The 21816-nt window shown below is 52.9% G+C and overlaps 1 protein-coding gene across 2 annotated transcripts in view; it reads right to left on the minus strand.

Annotated features, from left to right (window-relative positions):
* The window catches only part of SLC9A1 (solute carrier family 9 member A1), a 50657-nt gene extending 29113 nt beyond the window's left edge, over window positions 1-21544 (minus strand). For both annotated transcript variants that reach the window (XM_082612345.1, XM_082612344.1), the window contains exon 1: window positions 20395-21544. In XM_082612345.1, coding sequence (XP_082468471.1) covers window positions 20395-20746 — 352 coding nt within the window. In that variant the 5' untranslated portion in view covers window positions 20747-21544. The remainder of the gene's footprint in view (window positions 1-20394) is intronic.
* Between the last annotated feature and the right edge of the window lie 272 nt (window positions 21545-21816).

Raw genomic sequence — 21816 nt, forward strand, 5'->3', positions numbered from 1 at the left:
ACCGAGGAAAGTGGGGCCCTCCTGGGCTGGTACCGTGCAAATCTTATCATGCCAAATTCTTCCTGGGAAGGGGCTGGCTAGTGAGGCAAAGGCCCAGCCCATGCTGGTCAGGGTTTTGTTTCCGGATTCTTGACCTCAGCCTAGGCTGTAATCTCACAGGCCTGGAAAACCGCCCTCTACCCTCTCGTAGAATTTGTGAGGGTGAAGCCTCAGGGCACCTGAACACTGAGCTGGAAGCTGTCTGAGCGACTACTCAGATCCAGGCCTTTGTCTACCTGAGGACAGGGGCAGCGGTGCTAACTTGGTTTCTTAGGAGGAGGAAGTGAGCTCCATGGGGCTGGGGGACTCACACAGCCCCAGGTTTGGGGGTCCTAGACCAGGGCTGCATCTCCTATCCACCCAAGTCCCATCCAAGTCCCCGCTCCCGTGCCCCACCTCCCTGCTTCTCTGCTTTCTTGGACCAGGGGAGGGTGGGGACAGATAAGTGCCTGGAAGTTCTAGTCCCCAGTGGCCTCAGTCAGGAACCAGGGGGAGAGCACCCTTCCTGCCTAGCAGGGAGTCCCCACAGATAGGAGGTGGACCGGTTAGAGCCAAGCTCTGGTCCAGAGAGAGTGGGAACGGTGGGGAGGGGGGCGGCGGCAGCAGGCGGGGGTGAAGTGGGGTGCCCTGTGAAGTTGTAGCTCCTACGCCTCCCTTGGTTCAGATCTGGTTCTATCACTTGCTGGCTCTGTGACCTTTCCCGGGCCACCGTTTCCTCACGTTTAAGATGGTGGGCTGAGTTAGCTTCTCAGAGGCCTCCTCTAGCTCTGACAGCCCCTGATTTTACAAAATAGCCAGCTCACATGCACCACTTTCCATTTTGCTTTGTACTTTCGCATACTTCGTCTCATTTAAGCCTCATGGCATGCTTCAGAGGCAAGTATGGGTTCTCCTAGGTTAAAGATGAAAAAACCAAAGCTCAGGGCATTTAAGCCCAAGAACACATCCAGATAGGGCGCAACAGAGCCAGAACTTGCACCCTGGGCTCCACATTGAGGAAAGCTGAAGGCAGTCCAGTCAGGCCAGGGTGAAAGGCCTGAGAGACCGGTTCAGGAGCTCACTTAGCCTGTCTCTCTCAAAGCTGCTCCACTGACACAGAGAAGGGGACTCTTTTAAAAGATCAGATTTAATGACAAAAGTAAGTTGCAAAAGATTACAGACAGGGCTTCCCTGGTGGCGCAGTGGTTGAGAGTCCGCCTGCCGATGCAGGGGACGCGGGTTCGTGCCCCGGTCCGGGAGGATCCCACATGCCGCGGGGCGGCTGGGCCTGTGAGCCATGGCCGCTGAGCCTGCACGTCAGGACCCTGTGCTCTGCAATGGGAGAGGCCACAACAGTGAGAGGCCCGCATACCTCAAAAAAAAAAAAAAAAAAAAGATTACGGACAGCATGATTATTATTGTGAAATTGTTTTTTATTAAAAAGAACTTCATACAACTGTAGGGAAAAGTCCAGGCAGACACACTGAACTGTGAAGACTGATAAGCTCTGAGGAGCAGCTGGGGTGAAAGGTATGATTTGCACTTTTTTTCTTTAAATACTTATGTAGTGTTTGTTGGTTGTTGTTTTTTTTTTTTTTTTTCCTTTTTACAAACGACAACAAAAATCTGGGGGGGGGGCTTCCCTGGTGGCGCAGTGGTTGAGAATCTGCCTGCCAATGCAGGGGACACGGGTTCGAGCCCTGGTCTGGGAAGATCCCACATGCCGCGGAGCAACTAGCCCCGTGAGCCACAAATACTGAGCCTGCGCGTCTGGAGCCTGTGCTCCGCAACGAGAGGCCGCGATAGTGACAGGCCTGCGCACCGCGATGAGGAGTGGCCCCCACTTGCCACAACTAGAGAAAGCCCTCACACAGAAACGAAGAGCCAACACAGCCATGAATAAATAAATAAATAAATAAATTCTAGAGATATAGGAACATGTGACTTTGTAAAAAAAAAAAAAAAAAAAAATCTGGGGGGAATTTTCTGGGCAGCAGCTCTAAGTCAAAACTCAGCATTAAACATGTTACTGTAATTGATTATCTCACTTAATTTTCACAAAAACCCTATGGAGGATAAGAATATTCATAGCAGCTTTATTCATAATTGTCAAAAAAGGAAACCAACCCAAATGCCCACCAACAGGAGAATGAACCAACTGCAGCTTACTCACACGAGGCGATGCCGCAAAGCTACGGAAAAAACAAACCTCTGGGACATGCAAAGATAAAGGGAAACCTCCCAGAAATGCTGAGCAAAAGAAGCCAGACACAAGGGTACCTGTGTCTGACTGCGGGTATATGGAGTTGAAGAACAGGTACAACCAAGTGACAACGACAGAAGACAAAACGGTGGTTCCCACAGGGGAGAGTGGGGATACAGACTGGGAAGGGCAGAGGGGACTTTGGGGAGGTACACAGATGTCCTTTATCTCCATCTGGACGTGAACATTTGTAAATAATCAGCGAGCCATAGTACACTTTAAGATCAGCGTACTCTACGGCATGTATGTATGTTATTCCTCGATTAAATGAACAGAGGGAAAATGGTTTAAAAAAAAACATGCAGGCGAGGGACTTCCCTGGTGGCACAGTGGTTAAGAATCTGCCTGCCAATGCAGGGGACATGGGTTCGAGCCCTGGTCCGGGAAGATCCCACATGCCGCACAGCAACTAAGCCCGTGCGCCACAACTACTGAGCCTGCGCTCTAGAGCCAGTGAGCCACAACTACTGAAGCCCATGAGCCTAGAGCCCGTGCTCTGCAACAAGAGAAGCCACTGCAATAAGAAGCCCGTGCGCTGCAACGAAGAGTAGCCCCCGCTCGCCGCAACTAGAGAAACCCTGCGCACAGCAACGAAGACCTAACGCAGCCAATAAATAAAGAAAGAAAGAAAAGAAAATTTAAAACAACAACAGCATGCAGGCGAGAATTATTTCCAGATAAAAACGATGCTGATAGGTCAGGTACTCAGCCCAAGGTTATACAGCTGGCAGGTAGTAGAGCTGGGATTCAAAGCCAGGTTTGTTAGATTCTGAAGACCTTAAGCTGCCAGGCTATACTGACCCCTGACTGCCCTGAAGGATGCCCTGAACCTCCCAGTGGGTCCCTGTGTCACTACAAAGGCAGCCTTGCCCCTGGGTTCAAGACCGTCTAAGACCATCTGGCTCTTCACTGTTACCACTGTGGTTCAGTCACCTGCTCACACCAAGTGGATGCAGCCTGGCTCCCCGGAAGGCTCGGCACACTGAGGGCTGCGGTTTAACCAGCGATGCCAAACAGGAGCAGAGGCCACACCCACAGCTAAAGTCTTGGGCCCACTGGAAGCTGGGATGCGAGGAGTGCCCTGTGCCAGGAGGGGGTGCCTGGTACACACCCACTTACCATAATAGGCCCTGGCCCACAGTGATGGAATTTCAGATGTGTAAGGATAGCTAAGCAGCACTGCTGGGCCCGGGCTTGGCTCTGATACCCAGCCCAGCGCTCCAGCCGCGAGGCTTCACTGCCTCACATTCTCCCATTAGGACCTCAGCTCCTGTTGACCCAGAAAAGCCAGACCCTGCCAGTCAATCTCACCCTTCTTCCCCACCAGGGACCAGGAACAGGGGAGCTCTGAGGAACTTGGCTTCCCCAGAGCCACCACATTCTGCTTTAAATTTCCAGCCTGCCCAGGCTCCCCTCCCCCTCCAAAGGGAGCCACCTCCTGCTGCTTGGCATGGATCTCTCTCTCCCGCTATATCCTCTCCACTCTCTCCCCAACTCCTACACAATCCTTGTCCCAAATCATTTCCTGCAGCTTCCCATCTGATCAGTTTCTTAAGAAGCATAATTATCCAGGGAGGGAGGAGGTGGAAAATTCCCAGAGCCAAGAACACTGGGGAAAAGTTCATCCAGTTCATTCTCCACCTGCCAGGAAAGCCTCTGTCCTAAACACAAGCCAGTCAGTCACGGTCACACCTCCCTCCTAAACCTCCGCAGTTCCCGCCACTACACTTCAGTCCTCGCTGCTCTGCAGTGAATCAGAAGCCTTTCTGATCTGGCCCAACTTCGGTGCGGGCCTCATCACCACTACATTCTAAGTGACGGCGCCAGAACTGAGACCGTCTGCCACCAGGGCCCACGCTGCATGGTGCCGCCTCCCTGTGTCACTTCAGCCTGCCTTGTATTTAAGCTGTTTACATGTCTATCTCCCACACAGCCCTGCAATTGCGTAGTAGGTGCTCAGAGGCAAGCTGAGGAGGAGGTGGGATGCCCAGGGCCAGTCGCCTCACGCCTGCAGAAGGGCCAGCGGACTGTTCCAGAGGAACAGTGCAGGAGGGAAGGAGGGAAGGGCCACTCACTCCATCACAGAAGAGCTCCGGACCAGGAGCTGAAGACCTGCACTCGCCCAGCTCTGCCACCGCCCCCCTGTGGCCTGTGGGCAAGTCATTTCCTCTCTGGCCTTCTGCTTCCTCCTCTGCGAGATGAGGAGGCCTTGCCGCTGCTCGGTGCCCTGCACGGCGCTGTCACGGAACCTCCACATCTCTGCCCGTCAGTCACCACACAGCTGCAAGGACAGGAGCCGGGATTCGAGTCCAGGCCTTTTAACCCCCGATGCCCTTATCTTTTTCCATTACACCTCCTGGACTCCTAACTCCGTCTCTAGCATCCCTCCCAACAATCAAGTCCAATTCTCTGATTCCAGGCCTGCCCTTTCTGGGCCTGATAACTCCTCAGGCCACGTGGGACCGTAAGGTTCAGGCGGTAGGAGGCATGTCAGGGCCCTGGCGCTCGGCGGCGCCACGCCTCCCACATGACAGGTCTGGTGACATCCTGCCTGGAGGTGCTGGGGCTGGGCAGGGGAGGGGGCAGGAGTCCAGCAGAGCCTGGCACCTCACTCAGCCCCTCCCCTCGCCACGTGCTCTCGCCCCCTCCTGCTCCGCTCCCTAGGCACTCCTCCCTGGGCACGGCTCTCCATCCCGCCCCTGGCCTGGCCAGAGGTGCCTGCCGGGAAGCTTTGCTCTTGTTGCTCTCACAGACCTGGCTGAGTAGCCCTGGGCCAGGGCCCTGCTTTGCTTGGCTCGCTGTGGCCCAAAGCCAGAGCCGACCCTGGGAGCCGTCTCTTGACCCCTCGGCTGCTCTGCACATCCCTCCCCAGCTCAGTGGCACTGCACGCACCTAGAATCCAATCCGATGCCTAACCCAAGGCCCACGGGCCAAGCAGGGTCTGGCCCCCGCCTTCCTCTCTGTCCTCACACCGCGCTCCCTCTTATTCCACCCCAGCTTCCTCAAAGACGCTCTCCACAGGGGCCCTGATCTTTGAAATGTGGGTGCCTTCTTGTCATTGGCTCAGCTCAAAACCAGCTCCTTAGAGAGGTCTTCGCTGACCATCCAAAGTAGCACATCTTTCTCATATTTATTTTCTTCCGGACACTTATCACTGCCTGACGTTGTGTCCACTGTGCAACACCCCACACTGGCCTGTGAGCCCCCTGACATCCAGAGCCTCCTCATCTTGCTCCCGGCTGTGTCCTCAGCACCCAAAAGACTGTCTGATGTGGGCCGGGGCCGGGGGTGGTGAGGCGTGTGCTACGTATTAGATTAGGTGGCCAGGGAGGCCTCTCTGAAGAGACGGCATCTGACCCAGAGCGTGAATAAGGCAGCCGGCCTGTGACCATCTCCAGGCAGTCTTCCAGGTGGGGGGAAGCAAGCACCACGGCCCTGCGGAAGGGGAAGAGGTCTGGCAAGGCTTGGTGTGTTTGAGGAACCCAAGAAGGTTGGTGGGAGTGGTGGGGAAAGAGCAGCAGGGAGTGAAGGAGAGAGAGGAATAGGCCACACCTCTCCTGGATTTTATCCCAAGTTCATCAGGAAGCAACTGAAAGGTTTTAGCAGGGGAACACCACATTGTGAGTCATGTTTCTATACGACCCCACTGGCCGCTCTGTGGAGAGCTGATTACAGGCAGAGGGGAGTGGGGCCAGGAGGCCACTGGAGGCATCCGGGTTAGAGATGCTTGTGGCTTAGATAGGGAGAGCAGAGGTGGAAATGGAGGGAAGAGGAAAGCGTTCGATCCGTGGAGCCAACTGTCCACCGGCCTGAGAGGCCTGGCTGACTCTATATCCCTCTGGCTGGAGTTCTAGGCGCCTGGGAATCCAGCCCAGCCCACCTACCCAATCTTATTTCTCAGTAAACCCCAGCCCAGACTTTCCCCCCAGCTGGCTGGGCCTCCTCTCAGCTGCCCAGTCACACCTTCAGCAGGTGCTGCAACCCTCACTTGACCTGCCACCTGCCCTCCCCTTATGAGGGTCTAGTGAAGGCACCTGCACAAAGGCCCCTGCTCCCTGCCCATTCCAGCCACATTTCTCCCCTCTCTGAAGTCCTCCTGGGCTTTGAGGCAGTGGCACATCAAGCACTTAATTATTCCCTCTTCCACTTTCCCGAGGTAGCTGTAAGCTGGATAAAGGCAAATACCATGACTCGCACCCTTCGGGGTTGTCGTGACACTCAGGCAGTGATGCGCTGTGTGGAGCCCTCAGTACAAGGCCAGGCACTCGGTAGGTCTCACTCAATGGTAGCTTCCTCCTTATCGCCTGTATATGAGGACTCCCATCCCTGGTGCCCACTGTCCCACATGGAAGCTCGGCTCCTCTGCCCAGCCAGGCACGTGGGTTAAGTACGTTTGGGGGTGAGTGAGGTGGAGGGGATGCAGAATGCCCCGACGGCTTTCAAAAGCAAAAGTCAATGGCTCTGCATTATCTATGCTCTGCATTATCCACATCTCATCTTTCTCCAGCTCCTCCCTCCGTGTGAAATGAGCAAACTCCTGCTTAACCTTCAAGCTCTGGGAAGCCTTCCCGATCCGCCTCCCACCCAACTCCTCCCGTGCACCCACAGTCCTGTGGGCCCCTGCTGTGGCACTTCACAGCACATGGCAAGTGCCAGTTTCCATGTCAGCCGCTCCCATGAGGTTGGGATTATATTTATTCATGTTTCCATCTTCAGCACAGCATTTATCACGCACACATCAGTGTTTACTGAGTGTGTGTCTCCCCGTCTTCCACCTGAAGGCCAAACTCAGACACTTCAACTCACAGTCTCATTTTATGCCCACCCCATTCCTGGTGACATTCAGCCCTACCCCAATGTCCTCCGGCCCCCTTACCTAAAACCATCCTCCACTGCTAGACTTCACTCTCATCTCCTCTTCCTTTATTTTATTTATTTTATTTTTTATTTTTTTATTTTTTTTGGCTGCGCTGAGCGGCTTGTGGGATTTTAGTTCCCCAACCAGGGATTGAACCCACACCCTTGGCAGTGAGAGCGTGGAGTTCCAACCACTGGACTGCCAGGGAATTCCCTCCTTTTCCTTTAATGTTACAGGACAGTGGTGACTCCCATTTTTGAGCGCTTATGATGTGCTCGGGGCTTTACAGACATTACCGCATTTGACTGGGAACACTGAGGCTCACAGGGTGGGGTGGTTAGGAAGTGTCAGACTCTTCTGCCCTTAACGCTGGCACAGATCACCTGGCACCTCATCACAGCTGGGCCTATTTTAAAAATCCTCATCTGGGGGCTTCCCTGGTGGTGCAGTGGTTAAGAACCCACCTGCCGGCGCAGGGGACACAGGTTCGAGCCCTGGTCCGGGAAGACCCCACATGCCGCAGAGCAACTAAGCCCGTGCGCCCCAACTACTGAGCCTGCTCTCTAGAGCCTGCGAGCCACAACTACTGAAGCCCGCATGCCTAGAGCCCGTGCTCCGCAACAAGAGAAGCCACCGCAATGAGAAGCCCGCGCACCACCACGAAGAGTAGCCCCTGCTCGTCGCAACTAGAGGAAGCCCACACACAGCAACAAAGACCCAATACAGCCAAAAATAAGTAAATAAATAAATTTATTAAAAAACCATCATCTGTTCTGCAAAATTTAGTGCTTTTATAGCTACACATCAAATTGTCATACAAAATCGTGCTCATTAAATGTTTCAAGTGAAAAGTCTTGCTACTCCAGCTAGGTGGTGAAAGGACTGTTATGTAGGAGAAACAGCATAGGACTTGGAATGGGAAGCCCTGGGTCTGGCTTCAGCTATGCCATAGTCCGGCTATGTGACCCTAGGCAAGTCACCTAACCTCTCTGGGCCTCAGTTTCCTCATCTGTAGAAAGGAGAAGGACAGTATCTCCCCAAAAGGTTTCCTGATGCATGCCGGAAAGGGCTCTACCCACTTCATTAAAATAATAAATTTTGGGACTCCCCTGGTGGCGCTGTGGTTAAGAATCCGCCTGCCAATGCAGGGGACACAGATTCGATCCCTGGTCCGGGAAGATCCCACATGCCACGGAGCAACCAAGCCCGTGTGCCACAACTACTGAAGCCCGCGTGCCTAGAGCCCGTGAGCCACAACAAGAGAAGCCACCGCAGTGAGAAGCCCACACACCGCAACGAAGAGTAGCCCCCGCTCGCCGCAACTAGAGAAAAGCCCACACGCAGCAACGAAGACCCAACGCAGCCAAAACTAAATAAATAAAATAAATTAAAATAATAATAATAATAATAATAAATTTTATTTACCTGGAGCCACCTGCCCCCTGTGTTTAGCACAGCACTGGATGCCCAGCAGGGCATCAGTAAGTCTTGCTGAGTGATTTTTCAGTTGCTGGGAGATTCAGGAGTCACAGAAAAGAAGCTGGTATTTCTCCTCCTCCTGATCCTAGAAGGACTCCTAAGTGCCACCATTTATCATATGTTCAGAATGTGTCAAACCTGTGCCATGTATCTTACAAGGGTACTCTCCCTGAATCCTCCCAACATCCCTGCCAGGTGTTGCCCCATGTTGGGGATGATCAAAATGAGACACAAACAGGTAAAGTGACTTGCCCATAGTTAAGGTGCTACTGTGGTAGAGCTTAGATTTGAACCCAGGTCTGTCAAGTTGCAAAGCCTGTGTTCCTAACCACCATGTTTCCAAAGGAAACTGCTCTCAGACACTCCTCTGCAATCCAAAGGTCCTGCCCCAAGTAGAAGCTTCTGGCTGTGCCCAGTGAGCCCTGTTTCACTCGAGCATCTCATCTAAATCCTACCTATTCTTTAAGGCCTAGTTCACCAGTCACCTCCATAAAGCCTCCCTGATCCTCCCAGGTGGGAAGGTCTTTCTGCCTCCTCTAAACCCTCAAAAAATTCCATCTGCACCTCGACTCGCACCCACTGTCTACTGCCTGACTCTCCTGCAACTATACTGAATTTCTCAGACCAGTCCTTGAGCTCCTTGAGAGAAGCAGCTCTTGGGCATCTTTGTTTGTTCCACCAGCCAGGCAGGCCCCGAAGAGTGTGGTAGGGTGCCAGCTCCCCTCCCCCACTGAGCTGTAATCTGAGTCTTGGGCTGGGCTCGCTGAGGTGAGCTGGCCCTGCCTCCACACTGGCATCCTGCCTACCTGGTACGGCATCCAGATTCCTGTGGGCCCTGGCCCCAGGAGATAAGATCTCATTCCCTGGTTTGAGGGCAAAGATGCTATAAAAAGCAGAGCACCTAGGCTCCGTATTGGCTTGTGAAGGAGCACAAAAGCCTGAAGGATTCGATGGGTGAGGGCAGAAGCTTCTGGGTCCCAAGGCTTGCACTTGGTTCTCCTGCAAGGACCTGTATGACCAAAGCCAAATGGCTTCTCGGCCAGGAACAGTTCTTCTGATGGATAGTCCAGCACGAAGCTGCCCTTCCTTAGGCTTTTAGGGCCCACTAGAGAGGTACCAATGCTTAGATACCAACATCAAGGCCAAAGACCACAGCCCTTCCTCTTGGTCCAGCTCTTACTGCCTAGAGACCCCTGAGTTAGTTAACAGAGCAGGGAAAGCCCTCCCTGCCCTGCTGTTAATTCACTTGTGGCTCTGGGCACATCCTCTCTCGGCCTTAATGGGGAGATGAGAGGACTGGATCAAAACATCTCCATCTCTCCTTTGGGCCCTGGGGCCACAGGCTAATATTCTACAGGTAGAATAATATTGTCTACTTTCACTCCCGGAAGCAGAGTCAGAGCAGGAGATGGGGGTCCTCAATCCCAGAAACAGCAGAGGCCCATCGGGGCTGCCTAGTACTGTGCCCTCAAAGCCTGTCTCCTTAAGAGGCAATGCCTTGTTTCTGCCGCCTCCGACGTAGCTGCTTCCCGTAACAGAGTCTCAGAGGACTGTCTGGGCCCTGGCCACCTTAGGAAAAAGGGCAGGAGGACTGAGTTACCTCCCAGGGTGTCAGCTGAGCTCACCTTGGAAACCCACCAGAACCAGGGGCAGAATGAACCCAGTACTTTCCCTGTCTACACTGGGCAGGGGGAGCCTGCTTCATCTGCTTTGATCCTCAATCCGGAAAAGTTTTTCTCTACTTTACAGAATCATCTTCCCTCCTCTTCTCCTGGGACACAGCTTGTTCATTCTGACTGGGTTCATTCCCCTTGCCTAGAAGGAGTTCTGCAGTTCCCCAGGCAAACCCCTCTCCTCCCAGAGGTAAGTACCACTTCGTCCAAGGAAAGCCCTTTACCCTTCTTCAGATTCCCACAGGACAAGGGCCAAAGCTCTTAACCTTTGGCCGGGGGGTGGGGGCACAAATCCTGCTGAGAATCTGTGGCTACTATGGGCTTTCTTCCTCTGATACAAACACACAAATGTCTGCAGATATTTGGAGGGGGATGGTCCATGGGTCCCCTGAACTCCATCAAGAACTCAGAAAGAATCTCAGAGACCTAGATCTAGATCCTAGAAGAAGAGCAGGTCACCCAGTCCATTCTCCCACCTAAGCCAGGATCCCTTCTAACAGCAAGGCCCCCTGAGTGACGTTTCTCTTCTCCACCTGGCCCACTGCTCAAGATCACCTCCTTCAGGGAGCCTTCCCTTGTCTCTCCCCCTCCTCTCTGAGCCCCTCTGCATCCTAGCCAGAGCCACACAACTTCCCACCTGTGCTTTCTCCCCTGTATGTTGTCTTACTTCCCCAGCAAGAGAGCTGGCTCTCTGCAGACCCATTCATTTAACCCCATAACCCTGAGCTAGAGTTGGAGATGACCATTACCATGAACTTGAGAATTCTGTGCTTTGAAGCCAGTGCTCATGACAGCAGTGGCCCATTCCCCCAGAGGATGGGGCTGTGGAGATCTCCTTCCGAGGGCCTCAGTCTGCCCAGGCCTCACCAGAGGTGGGGCTCCTGTGGGACGACTGCCTTTCCTGCTGGAAAGTCCCGGAGAGCCTTTCAACAACTGAAATCAACAGACAGGGAAATTGAGGCCCAGGGAGGCAAGATGACAATATTCAAGAAAGAGGCAGAGCTAGGACTAGGACCCAGGTCCCTGATTCCCAGCCTGGAGCTCTTTTCCTTACACAAGTGGCTTTATAAAAACTAAATCCGGTTACAATAGCCAGGACATGGAAGCAACCTAAGTGTCCATCAACAGATGAATGGATAAAGAAGATGTGGCACATATATACAATGGAATATTACTCAGCCATAAAAAGAAATGACACTGAGTTATTTGTAGGGAGGTGGATGGACCTAGAGTCTGTCATACAGCCTGAAGTAAGTCAGAAAGAGAAAAATACCGTATGCTAACATATATATATGAAATCTAAAATAAAAAAAAAAAATGGTTCTCACGAACCTAGGGGCAGGACAGCAATAAAGACGCAGACGTAGAGAATGGACTTGAGGACACGGGGAGGGGGAAGGGTAAGCTGGGACGAAGTGAGAGAGTGGCATGGGCATATATACATTACCAAATGTAAAATAGATAGCTAGTGGGAAGAAGCCACATAGCACAAGGAGATCAGCTCAGTGCTTTGTGACCACCTAGAGGGGTGGGATAGGGAGGATGGGAGGGAGACGCAAGAGGGAGGGGATATGGGGATATATGTATATGTATAGCTGATTCACTCTGTTATAAAACAGAAACTAACACACCATCGTAAATTATACTCCAATAAAGATGTTAAGATTAAAAAACAAAAAACAACAAAATCCGGGAATGCCCTGGCGATCCAGTGGTTAGGACTCCATGCCTTCACTGCTGAGGGCACGGGTTCAATCCCTGGTCGGGGAACTAAGATCCTGCAAGCCTCACAGCCACAAAAAAAAAAAAAAAAAAAGATTAAAAACTAAAATCTGCCCTCACACTCTCACACTCATAAACGCACAGAAAATTTCTGAAAAGATGCATGAGAAAGTTAACAGTGGTAACCTCTGGGGAGTATGACAGTGGAGGTGGTCAGAGAAGTGAGGAGGAAAACTTTTACTTTTTACCTTAATACCCCTCTCTACTGTTGAACATGTTTTATTTATTCATATTATAAAAATAAACCTGCCACAGAAAGGAGATTCTGGCCCCAGCCCACTCCCAACACACACACAAAGAGAAGACATAAGTCAACCTGTCTAGGTACAACTATAAAGTAGCAAGACTGCCTTTTTGCATGGTTTACGGCACTGGTCTCATTAATTCACAGTCACAGTGCGGTTGATGACTCGATGAATCTTCCTAGGAAAAGCTTAATTCAATTAGGGCTCTCGGCAGCTCCCTGAGGAAGCTCTGGTATCTTGCTTTTACTTATACAAATTGAGGGTAAACCAAACAGATGCAGACTTTCCCAGAGAGACCCCACCCAGCCCAGAGAGGATGCCCTAGAAGACCCTCCATTAGAGCCAAGCCGAGGGGGGCAGAGGGGGTGGAAGGCGGCTGTGGTCGCAGTACTTACAGAGGTGCCGGCTGACGCCTAGAGCATCTCTGTGTCAGGCTGGTTTCTTGTCTTCCTCAGAGGCTTCACATGGACACGATCTCTACACGGAAGTCAGTCATGCACTTATTTGTCCCCCGAGTATTTAGGAGCCCTCCCTCTGTGCCAGGCGCAGAGAAGAAAGCAAACAAAGGCTGTGCACTCAAGGGGCTTCCATTCTTGTAGGAAGCCTGTCCTAAGAATAGCTCTCTCTGTCCCGCCTGCTTGCCTAATTCCTCTCCATCTTCAAGACTGGCTCAAATTCCACCTCCTCTGAGAAGCCTTCCCTAACCACCTGTGCCCTCGGGGACTGCTTGTTCCCTCTGAACTCTGCCTCTGCCAGGAGTCTGCCGAGACCTCAGCACAGGTGGACCATTTTCTCCACACAGACTGGAAGCTCCTGGTGAGCCAGGCCTGGGTCTCACTCTTCTTGGTTCCCCCATGTGCCACAAGCTCAGAGCCCGCTGGCTGGTTTCAGCTGACCTGCTTCTACGACCCCACCTTGGACAGATGAATTAATTAGCTGCTCTCAGTCCTGGCTGGCCAGCCCAAAGCCAGAGCCTCTGTGAGTCTGCTGGCACACAGCAAGTGCTACGTAAGTGTTAGCTACTTATTATTTTGGTGAGCTCACAGATTCTGCCTGACACAGCTGTGATGTCACCTCTCCGCTTTTCAGTGGCCTGGCCTCAGATAGGCCCAGCGCTGTGGAAGGGCCAGTCTGGGCTTAGGGGTAAGTGTCCCCCAAGGGACCGGGAAGGGGACTTGGGAAGGAATAGGAATGCTCATTCTGAAGCTCACTCAGAGCTGCTTAAGGCTGTATGTTTTCAGGAAAGAGCTTGCCTGGGTAATTTGGGGAAACTCCAGGTTCTCAGAAAGTCAGTGTCAGAACTCAGGGGTCATGTATGACCTAACAGACTCCAAAACTGGCCCCGCATGTTGCAAGAGCTTTCCGGGGAAGGAAATGAAGTCAGTACGATCCCAGGGAAGGGGGGCAGCCCACTGATCCCGGCCCAACTCAAAACTTAGTTCAGTTAAAATTAGATTAGCCTGTAAGATTAAAAATACTCACATATAATCACGGCCTGCCTTAAAGTATCAGTTGATGTTTGTCGGCATCTAAAGAGATGGTTGGGCCCAGCGCAGTGTGTGCAGACAATCTGGGGGAGACATGTCTGACTCAGACGTTTACAGGGGGAGTGAGTGCTGCAGAAGGAGGCCCACACAGGCAATGGATGACTCAGGAATCACCCAGGTCCTGGGTTTGCTGAGTGAGCCTTCTCTCCCCACCACGGAAGGAAAGGGGGCCAGGTGGGGGAGGGTGACAGGAGGAGGGGAGGGAGGGAGGGAGGGAGGGAGGCAGGCCCGCCAGCTGTGTACAGGCTGGCATTCCCGAAGGGAGCCCAGGCCTGCTGAGCTCCAATGCCCTGTCCCTCCTGTGTTTCTGAATGCCACCACCTCTGAGAAGGGCTATTTGCTTCATGGTAAGACTTGGAAGAGAGGGGGGTGGGTCACAGTTTCCCCACACACACCCCAAGAAATGATCCACAGAGAGCAGCCAAGACTTGAAATGCCTTTAATCCTTCCCTGTTCAAAATGATCATGGGAAAAATAAAACTTTTGAACCGAAAGGGAATCAGGGCATGATGATAAAAAGAACAAGAGCTCCAAAGTCAGACAGATCTGGGCTTCAACCCCACTGTTTTCTAGCTGTGCAAGTACCTGACACAGCCTCTGAAACAGGAGCTTAATAAGTGACAGCTAATATAATTAACAAATATTTAACATAAATATTACAAATTAGGAAACGAGGGCTCAGAGAAGTAGTGCCTTGCCTAAGGTCACACAGCTAAGCAGCAAAAAGCTAGCACCACACCATATCTCAGGGTCTCTTGACCCCTTCCCTCTCCTGCCCCATTCAGCATGTTTTCTGTTGTAATTCACTTCTCTGCCTCTCCTTTCTCCTCCCAGAGGGCCTACAACACATCAAGGGAAAGGAAAAGTTTCCATTTCAAAAGTTTGCTGCTCCACAGGCTGTGAGAATGACAGGTCCCAAGGCTGAGTCAGCCGTCACACTCTCACACACTTTCTTCATACAAATACAGGCATGCTTGAGGGGTTAAGAACTTGGAGTTAAGTTGATCTGGGCTCCAGACCAACCCAAACCACCATGCTCCTTTAGCCCCTCGCTCCTCCAAGAGGAAACAGTGTCTCTCCTGTCAACCACTCAAGTTACCAACATGGCTGTGCCTGGTCATTTACTCTAGTTAAAGACCCTTGGGACCTCTGGTCCCCCTTGATCTTCACAACGACCTGACCAGGCAGGAAAGAGGACACGGCCTTGGGTTAGAAATCCAGGGATTGTGTCCTTTGCCACTTACTTGCTAAGTGACCTCAGGCAGGTCACAACCTGGGGCTCGGTTTCCTTAGATGTAAAATGGTTACATCAATTCCACCTGCTATTCTAACCCACAGGACCATTGAGAAGATCGGAATTAAATACTGTACACACAAGTGCTTTGGAAACAAGTTACAATACTAATGAGAATTACTACTAAACTCCACCTGCCTTACAGGGCTAAAGAGAGTTGTGCCATCTGCTTCCAGCACAGAGGTTGCCTCTCAGGGGATCCTGCTGGGCCCCAAGGGTAACCAAAAGCAGCCCAGTACCCTTCCAGCCCAGAAGCAGGAGATGGTCAACACAAGGTTAGCCATCCCCTGCTGGGCAAAGGAAACTACTCTTTAAGTGGCATTCCCCTGCCCAAGCAGGGAAGAAGCAAGCTCAGTCAGACCACTGAGAGAGCAAAGAGATGGCAGGCAGGGTCACTAGCAGAGGACAAGGGATAGGCCCAGCCTGGCTGCGGGATTCAGGTACACATATGTGGACTCACAGGGACAGAGGATGGGCCCAAAGCCGGCACAGAACCCCTACAGCTTTCCCAGGGCAGGGAGAGGGCTTCCGCCATCAACAAGTGCCAGCCCCCAGAGGGAGTCCTAAAATCCCGGAAGGCAGGTGCAGTGAGCTGGGCACCCACCCCGTGCAGGGTCCCGGGCATCTGCTGAGGAGGATGTGAGAGGCAGGAGATGCAGCTGCACCCTGAGAGGAGACTGTGCCAAGGCTCAAACAGAAGATAAATGGCAATTCAGCATCAGAGCAGATAACCCCTTTGGGCTGTTTCCTCATCTGTGAGACAGAGAGCCTTTATCTCATAGGATGATAGTAGGAGTTAAATGAGATTACTTTTATAAAGTGCCTGACACCACTCTGTAGATACTCAATAAATGGTAATTCTTACTAAAACACACATCCCCCCCCCCCAACAGAAGAGATGTCACAGGGCAGGCTAGGCCTAATGCCAAAGTTGTGGATAAACAATAAGGGATACGGTTTTAGCGGAGAAATGAAAGCAACGGCTGTGGGCTGGAGTGGGCTGGGAAGACCGCCCAAAGTGGAGGAATCTGAACAGGCCCTGAAAGCTGCCACAGCACGTTGGGCTCTGTGCTAGCATTCCCACGTTTGGTCTCTACATCGATCCTGGAAGGTAGAGACGGCATCCTTACCTTCCCGATGAGGCAAGTCAGGTTCAGAGAAACCAGGGGCCTGGTCACACAGGTACAGAGGGGCAGAGCCCGGGCTTTTGTGACAACGTCTGTCCTTCCCACCAGAGCTGGAGGGGCTAGGTGGGGCGGGAAGGAGAGGCAAGGTGCGCCTCCCGGGTGTTCAGTTGAATGAAGTCCAGGCGATATGACCAACAGAGGCCCTCTAAGTGTCCTGGAGCCTCAGGACACACATGTCCTACCTGAAGCTTCTTCCAAGTCCCCAGATGACCTCCCCTCCCACTATCCTGCAGTCACTCAGCTGTTTTCCCGAAGAGGAAAAGGTCACCTTTTTCTTTTTGGAGAGTTCCATCTGGGCTTCTAGAGACAGTTTCAAGGTGACCTTTAAGTTGTTCCTCTCTCCTTCTGAGAAGTGAGAGAGGCGAGTTCTAGTCTTACACAGGAAACCAGTTGCTGGGTCTGATATCCACGTATGTGAAGTGGGCAATAATGATCCCCATCTCCCCTCCTCACAGACTTGCTCTAAGGAGGACATGGCAGAACACACCTTGCAAACACCAAAACCAGAAAAAGCTGTAAGATGTGATGGGACAAAGGAAGGTTTTTTTGTCTCTGGTCAGGAGACGAGATGAATACCTGCTTCATAGGCTGCCAGGAGTTCCGGGTCCGGGATATCCGTAAACAAACACAGGGGGTGCCAGTGGTGAGCTGGGTTACAGTGAGGCTCTCCCTTGAAACAGGCACTGGACTGGGAGCAGGTAAACAGGGACAACACGGAATTCATGCAGGGTCCAAACCACAATGTGAGGCGGAGGTGGGGGAGGGGAAGGGGCCTACCTAAGGCTTGGAGTCATTCTCAGAGTTCTCCCAATAGTCTAACCCCAACTCACGTCACGAGCCCCTCCTCACCAAGGAAAAGGCAAGAATCCCTGACTGTCAGAGAAAAAAGGCCCAGAGACGGGAAGTGACTTGCCTAATGTGACCCACTGAGTCACTTAGGAAAGAATCCAGAAGCATCTACCTTAGAACTTCAGCTCTAACCCTACCCTTCCCACACGCATCTCCCACAGTATCTACCTGAGGCTCTGCTCAACAATTAGGATAGGAGTGAGAACTGCACACAGCACCTTCTATTTTTAAAGGAGGGATAACTTGCAAGGGAAGCAGCTGCCCCAGATGACAGAGTGAGACCTCCAACATAGCTCCTACCCATGCTGGGGTGCTGAGAGAATAGGCAAGACCCCAAAATGAACTCCTAGGCTCCTGGGTAACTGATAGTACAGAGGGAGCATGGCCTCGGCACACCCCCATCCCCCAAGTTGGTTGGTGCCATGTCCCCTCCCCACAGGACCTGCTCTGGAGGCAGCTTAACTGAAGGAAGAACAAAGTCAGTAGGACTGACTTTCAGTCCTTCCTCAAACCTTAGGGAAGGACTGCTGGTGGCAGCCTAGGTTGAGAGATTTGTAATCCTCCAGCCTCAGAGGAAGACTGTAGGAGGGGCTGAGGTAGGGATGCATTTACCTTAGGTGGTTAAAATACCAACAGGAGCAGCTGCAACTCACTGAGTGCTTCCTATAGGTACAAAGCCAGCTTTACTGTGCGTTTCTTTATGTCATCATCACGCCAGCAGCATTAGAGCAGGATACTATTATTTCCCCCTTTTTATACTTGAGGAAACTGAGGCTCAGAGAGGGTAAGTGGCAGAGTGGTGCCAACCTCAATTCAACACCGCAAAGGGGGAGTTCCCTGGTGGCCTAGGGGTTAGGATTCGGGGCTTTCAACTGCCGCAGCCCAGGTTCAATCCCTGGTTGGGGAACTGAGATCCCGCAAGCTGCGTAGCCAAAACAAAACAAAACAAAACAAAACAACCAAAACACTGCAAGGTAAAGGGAAAAATGGGCTTTCACTTTTTGCCACCTGAACTGGGACCCTTAAGATCTTTTGGCCATCTTTCTCTCTACCCTCTTTCCAGGATGGCCAGATGCTAGGGCACCCCTGTTTTCAGAGGCAGAAAATTGCCCTATCAAGCCAGAGACACAGTCTCTTGGAACTACAAATGCCCTCAGAGATCATATCCAGCCTCCTCACTTTACGATGAGAAAACTGTGGCCCAAGGGTGACTTGCCAGGGTTACCCAAGTCAGTGGAATGGCAGAAATGTCAGACCTGCAAGAGGCCACAAAGATCAACTGACAAGTGGAGAGGCATGACTGGCCCAAGGTCACAGAGGGAGGTGGTATAAGAGGCCAAGTTTCTTAACTTCTAGACTGATACCCTTGTCATAGCACCACCTCTGCCAGCTGCCCAGGGTCCCGGGCACAGTTTTGGCAGGGACAAAGCAGGCCAAGCCTGACCCCATTAGGATTAGAGGTAATCAGGCCTGCAGAGAGAAACTCCTGACTATCCAGAGTAGGATCTTTGTGGTCATGCTGTCGACCCACCAGAAGGCACTGAGACCCACAGTGTGTGCATTAGCCTCTAATGCCCTAACACAATGCCAGGTGAGGGGGTTGGAAAGAGGAGGGCAATTTATAAATAGTGCTTATGAGGCCTCTTCCTGGTCTCACACAGGCAAATGACACATCAGTCACTTCAGCTTCTTACCAACAAATTAAGACACAGGGTTTCATGATTCAATTGATATGGTAAAATTTAGAGATTCTTGCCAGTTTCACGGGTGGGCGAGACCTGCAGAAAAAGGCCCCAGCTTGTCCAGGGTCATGTATTTGTCAGAATCGGTACACATGGCTCCCCTTGCCCAGACCTCGATTTTTTCCGGAAAGCTGGCTGCCATCAGGGGATAGGTGCTGGTGGCCCAGCTCCATGTGCAGGCCTGCTACTGTCACAGCACCAAAGCCCCGTATCAGGAAGCCAGCTCCTGGATCTGTCAAAACAGAAGCACGAGTGCCCTCCTGCAGCATGTCCCAGAGCCTGCCTCATACCAGCCTGGCATCACCACTCAGCTCCTGCATGTCCTTGGGAAAGCTGCAAGGCTTCCTGCCAAGAGTCACAAACTCTCCAAACCCAAACCAGCAGAGTTCCAGGCCCCCGTGCCTTCCACAGCTAGCTGGGGGCTAGAAAAGCAAAAGCAGCTTTCAAACCCCCCCACCTCTTGCCCCCCGGACACCACTTCAAGGGACTTCTGGGCTATGCAGGCTCTGGTGAGCTCCATCAACCACCCAGCAGAACAGAGTGCTCAGGCCTAGCAGGGTGATAATCCTCTGGAAGGGAACAACTCTTCTGTTTCCTTCTCCCAAAAAGAACGTTTCAAAGTCTCTTCAGATCAGAACATGCTGAGCTCCTCCACCTGTCCCTCTCCCTCTTGGATGAGCAGCAGGCAGGCCAACAGGACAGCACCTTGAGACACAGCTGGGTGCAACCTGGAGATGAGCTGGGGCCAGACCAAGCTTGACCCTCCTCCACTCTCCCTCCACCCCCAAACCAGACTTCGGGAATTCCTAAGGCCCCTGTCCCATAAACTGTATAAGGAATGGCATTCCCAGGCAGGAAACTGACTCAGGGGCTCCTGACCAGCCTGGGCAGGCAAAGCCGACAGATAACACTCTGGGGATGAAGGAAGGTGAGGATATGGGGATGCCTCATCTTCCACCACACCTGTAAGTCTCCAGCACACAGGTCCCCCTCTACACTCAAACTCCTTAGACAAACCAAGTAGAAATAGCCTCCATCCTGGAACACCCTCCCATGAAGCATGTAATTACACTGGTCGCTGTTGACAGAGCGGACTGTGCCACTTGCTGAAGACACTCCTGTCTCACACAGCTGGATGCCTGGCTCCCCTCGGGGTCTGTCCCAGCCAGAGGAGACTTGCCAGGCCTGGAAGCCTCGCTGAAGGCACCTAGTACCTGAAGCATCCCATCCTCTGGTCCTGCTCTCTCCCATGAACAATGCTGGCTCCAATCTTAGGAGGCCTCAGACCACAGAGGCCACGGAGCTCCAGTTTGAGAAGGACCACGATGATGGGATAGAGGCTGCCTACTTTACAGTAGTCCAGACCTTTATTCCTAGGCAGCCTCAAGTGGTAAGGATGGTTCAAGAAGCTCATTAGTTTGGTGGCGGCGGAAGCGTCAGGGGCGAACTGCACTTACCTATCTTCATAAGGCAGGCCAGCAGGATCCAGAGGGAGATTTCGAAGGGTATGCGCACGTGTGTGTAGTCGATGCCCAGGACTGGAAAGGCCTTTCGAGATTTCAGGCTGTGTTCAGTGAAGGAATGGTTAACAGGGCGGCTCTCGGGGGCGAGCTCCGGCGGGGCGGTGGTGACCTCCCCAATGGAGCGTTCCCGTGGCGGCTCTGAGCCTCTGATGGTGCTGGCAGTAGGGCTGGGCTGGAGGCCATGGCTTCTAAGAACGGGTAGCAGCCCCACCAAGGCTACTGCCACGAGCAGCGAAGGGAAGATTCGAGGCGGAGAGAGGCCAGAGACACCAGACCAGAGAAGCATCCTGCTGCCACCCTCAACGCTTAGCAGAGTGAGAGTAAGACCTGGAACATAGGTAGCAGGGAGTCAGCAGCGGGGGAAGAGAGACTGGGGGAGTCTCTAAGCAAAGTTCATGTTTTAGAGATGTGTTTTTGTGGAAGCAGTCCTCTGGAAGTGGAGGAAGGCTGGGTTCACGATCTAGAACTCCAAACTGGGGAAGAGGGACAAGGACTCAGTTAGGACCGTAAGAGAAGACCAAAAGGTCTGGAACTCCAGGCCTGGGAAAGGGGGTGGGGGAGGGGAGAGACTGCACCCTAGGGACAGAGGAAGGGACAGGATGGGTTGGACCCCAGGCAAGGAAAAGGAAAAGGGAGGGTGGGGACCCTCGGCTGAGGAAAGTGACTGATGAGCTGGGACTCGGCTAAGGTAAGGGGCAGGGAGCCTGAGCTAAAGGAAGGGGATCGAAGGGAGTGAGACCCAGTCGTGGAGAAGAAGAGAGGGGGCTGAGAGCCCAGGCTGCGAGGAAGTGAAGCCAGAAAGCGGCCGGGAGTTTCCCCACCCAAAGAAGGACCGGGTGCAGGCGCGCCGGGCTGAGATTCCGGGGAAATGGAGGGAGGCGGAAGGCGGAGGCAGGCGGCCTGGCGAGAGGGCGCCTTGGCGCGCGCTGAGGGCGGCTCGCGGTGGGCCAGCAGCGAATCGCCCCTTCTTGCGGCCCCGGCGCGGTGCTGCCCTGCGCCCTGGCCCAGCTTCAGCTCCTCCGCGTCCAGCTCCACTTCCAGTTGCAGCCCCAGCCCCAGCCCCGGCGGCGGCGGACTGATGCTTCTCTGAGCCCGGCGCTGCCACTTATAGGCACCAGCGAGCAGCCGGTGCAGCGGGCTAGAAGGACCTGTCAGCGCCCGCTCAACGCAGCGACCCCTGTCTCCGCGGAAAGGAAGTATCGCGTCGCAAGAGGAGGGAGCGTCAGAGACGGCAAAAAAAAAAGTCCGGCATCTACAGAGATTCTGACTAACATGAGTAAAATGCTCTACTATTTACAAAGCGCCTTCACATCCACATCCACATCCACAGTCTCATGGAGACTCCCCAATAATCTT

The sequence above is a fragment of the Mesoplodon mirus genome, assembly GCF_964341445.2.
Source record: "Mesoplodon mirus genome assembly, chromosome: 3".
Taxonomy (NCBI): Eukaryota; Metazoa; Chordata; class Mammalia; order Artiodactyla; family Ziphiidae; genus Mesoplodon; species Mesoplodon mirus.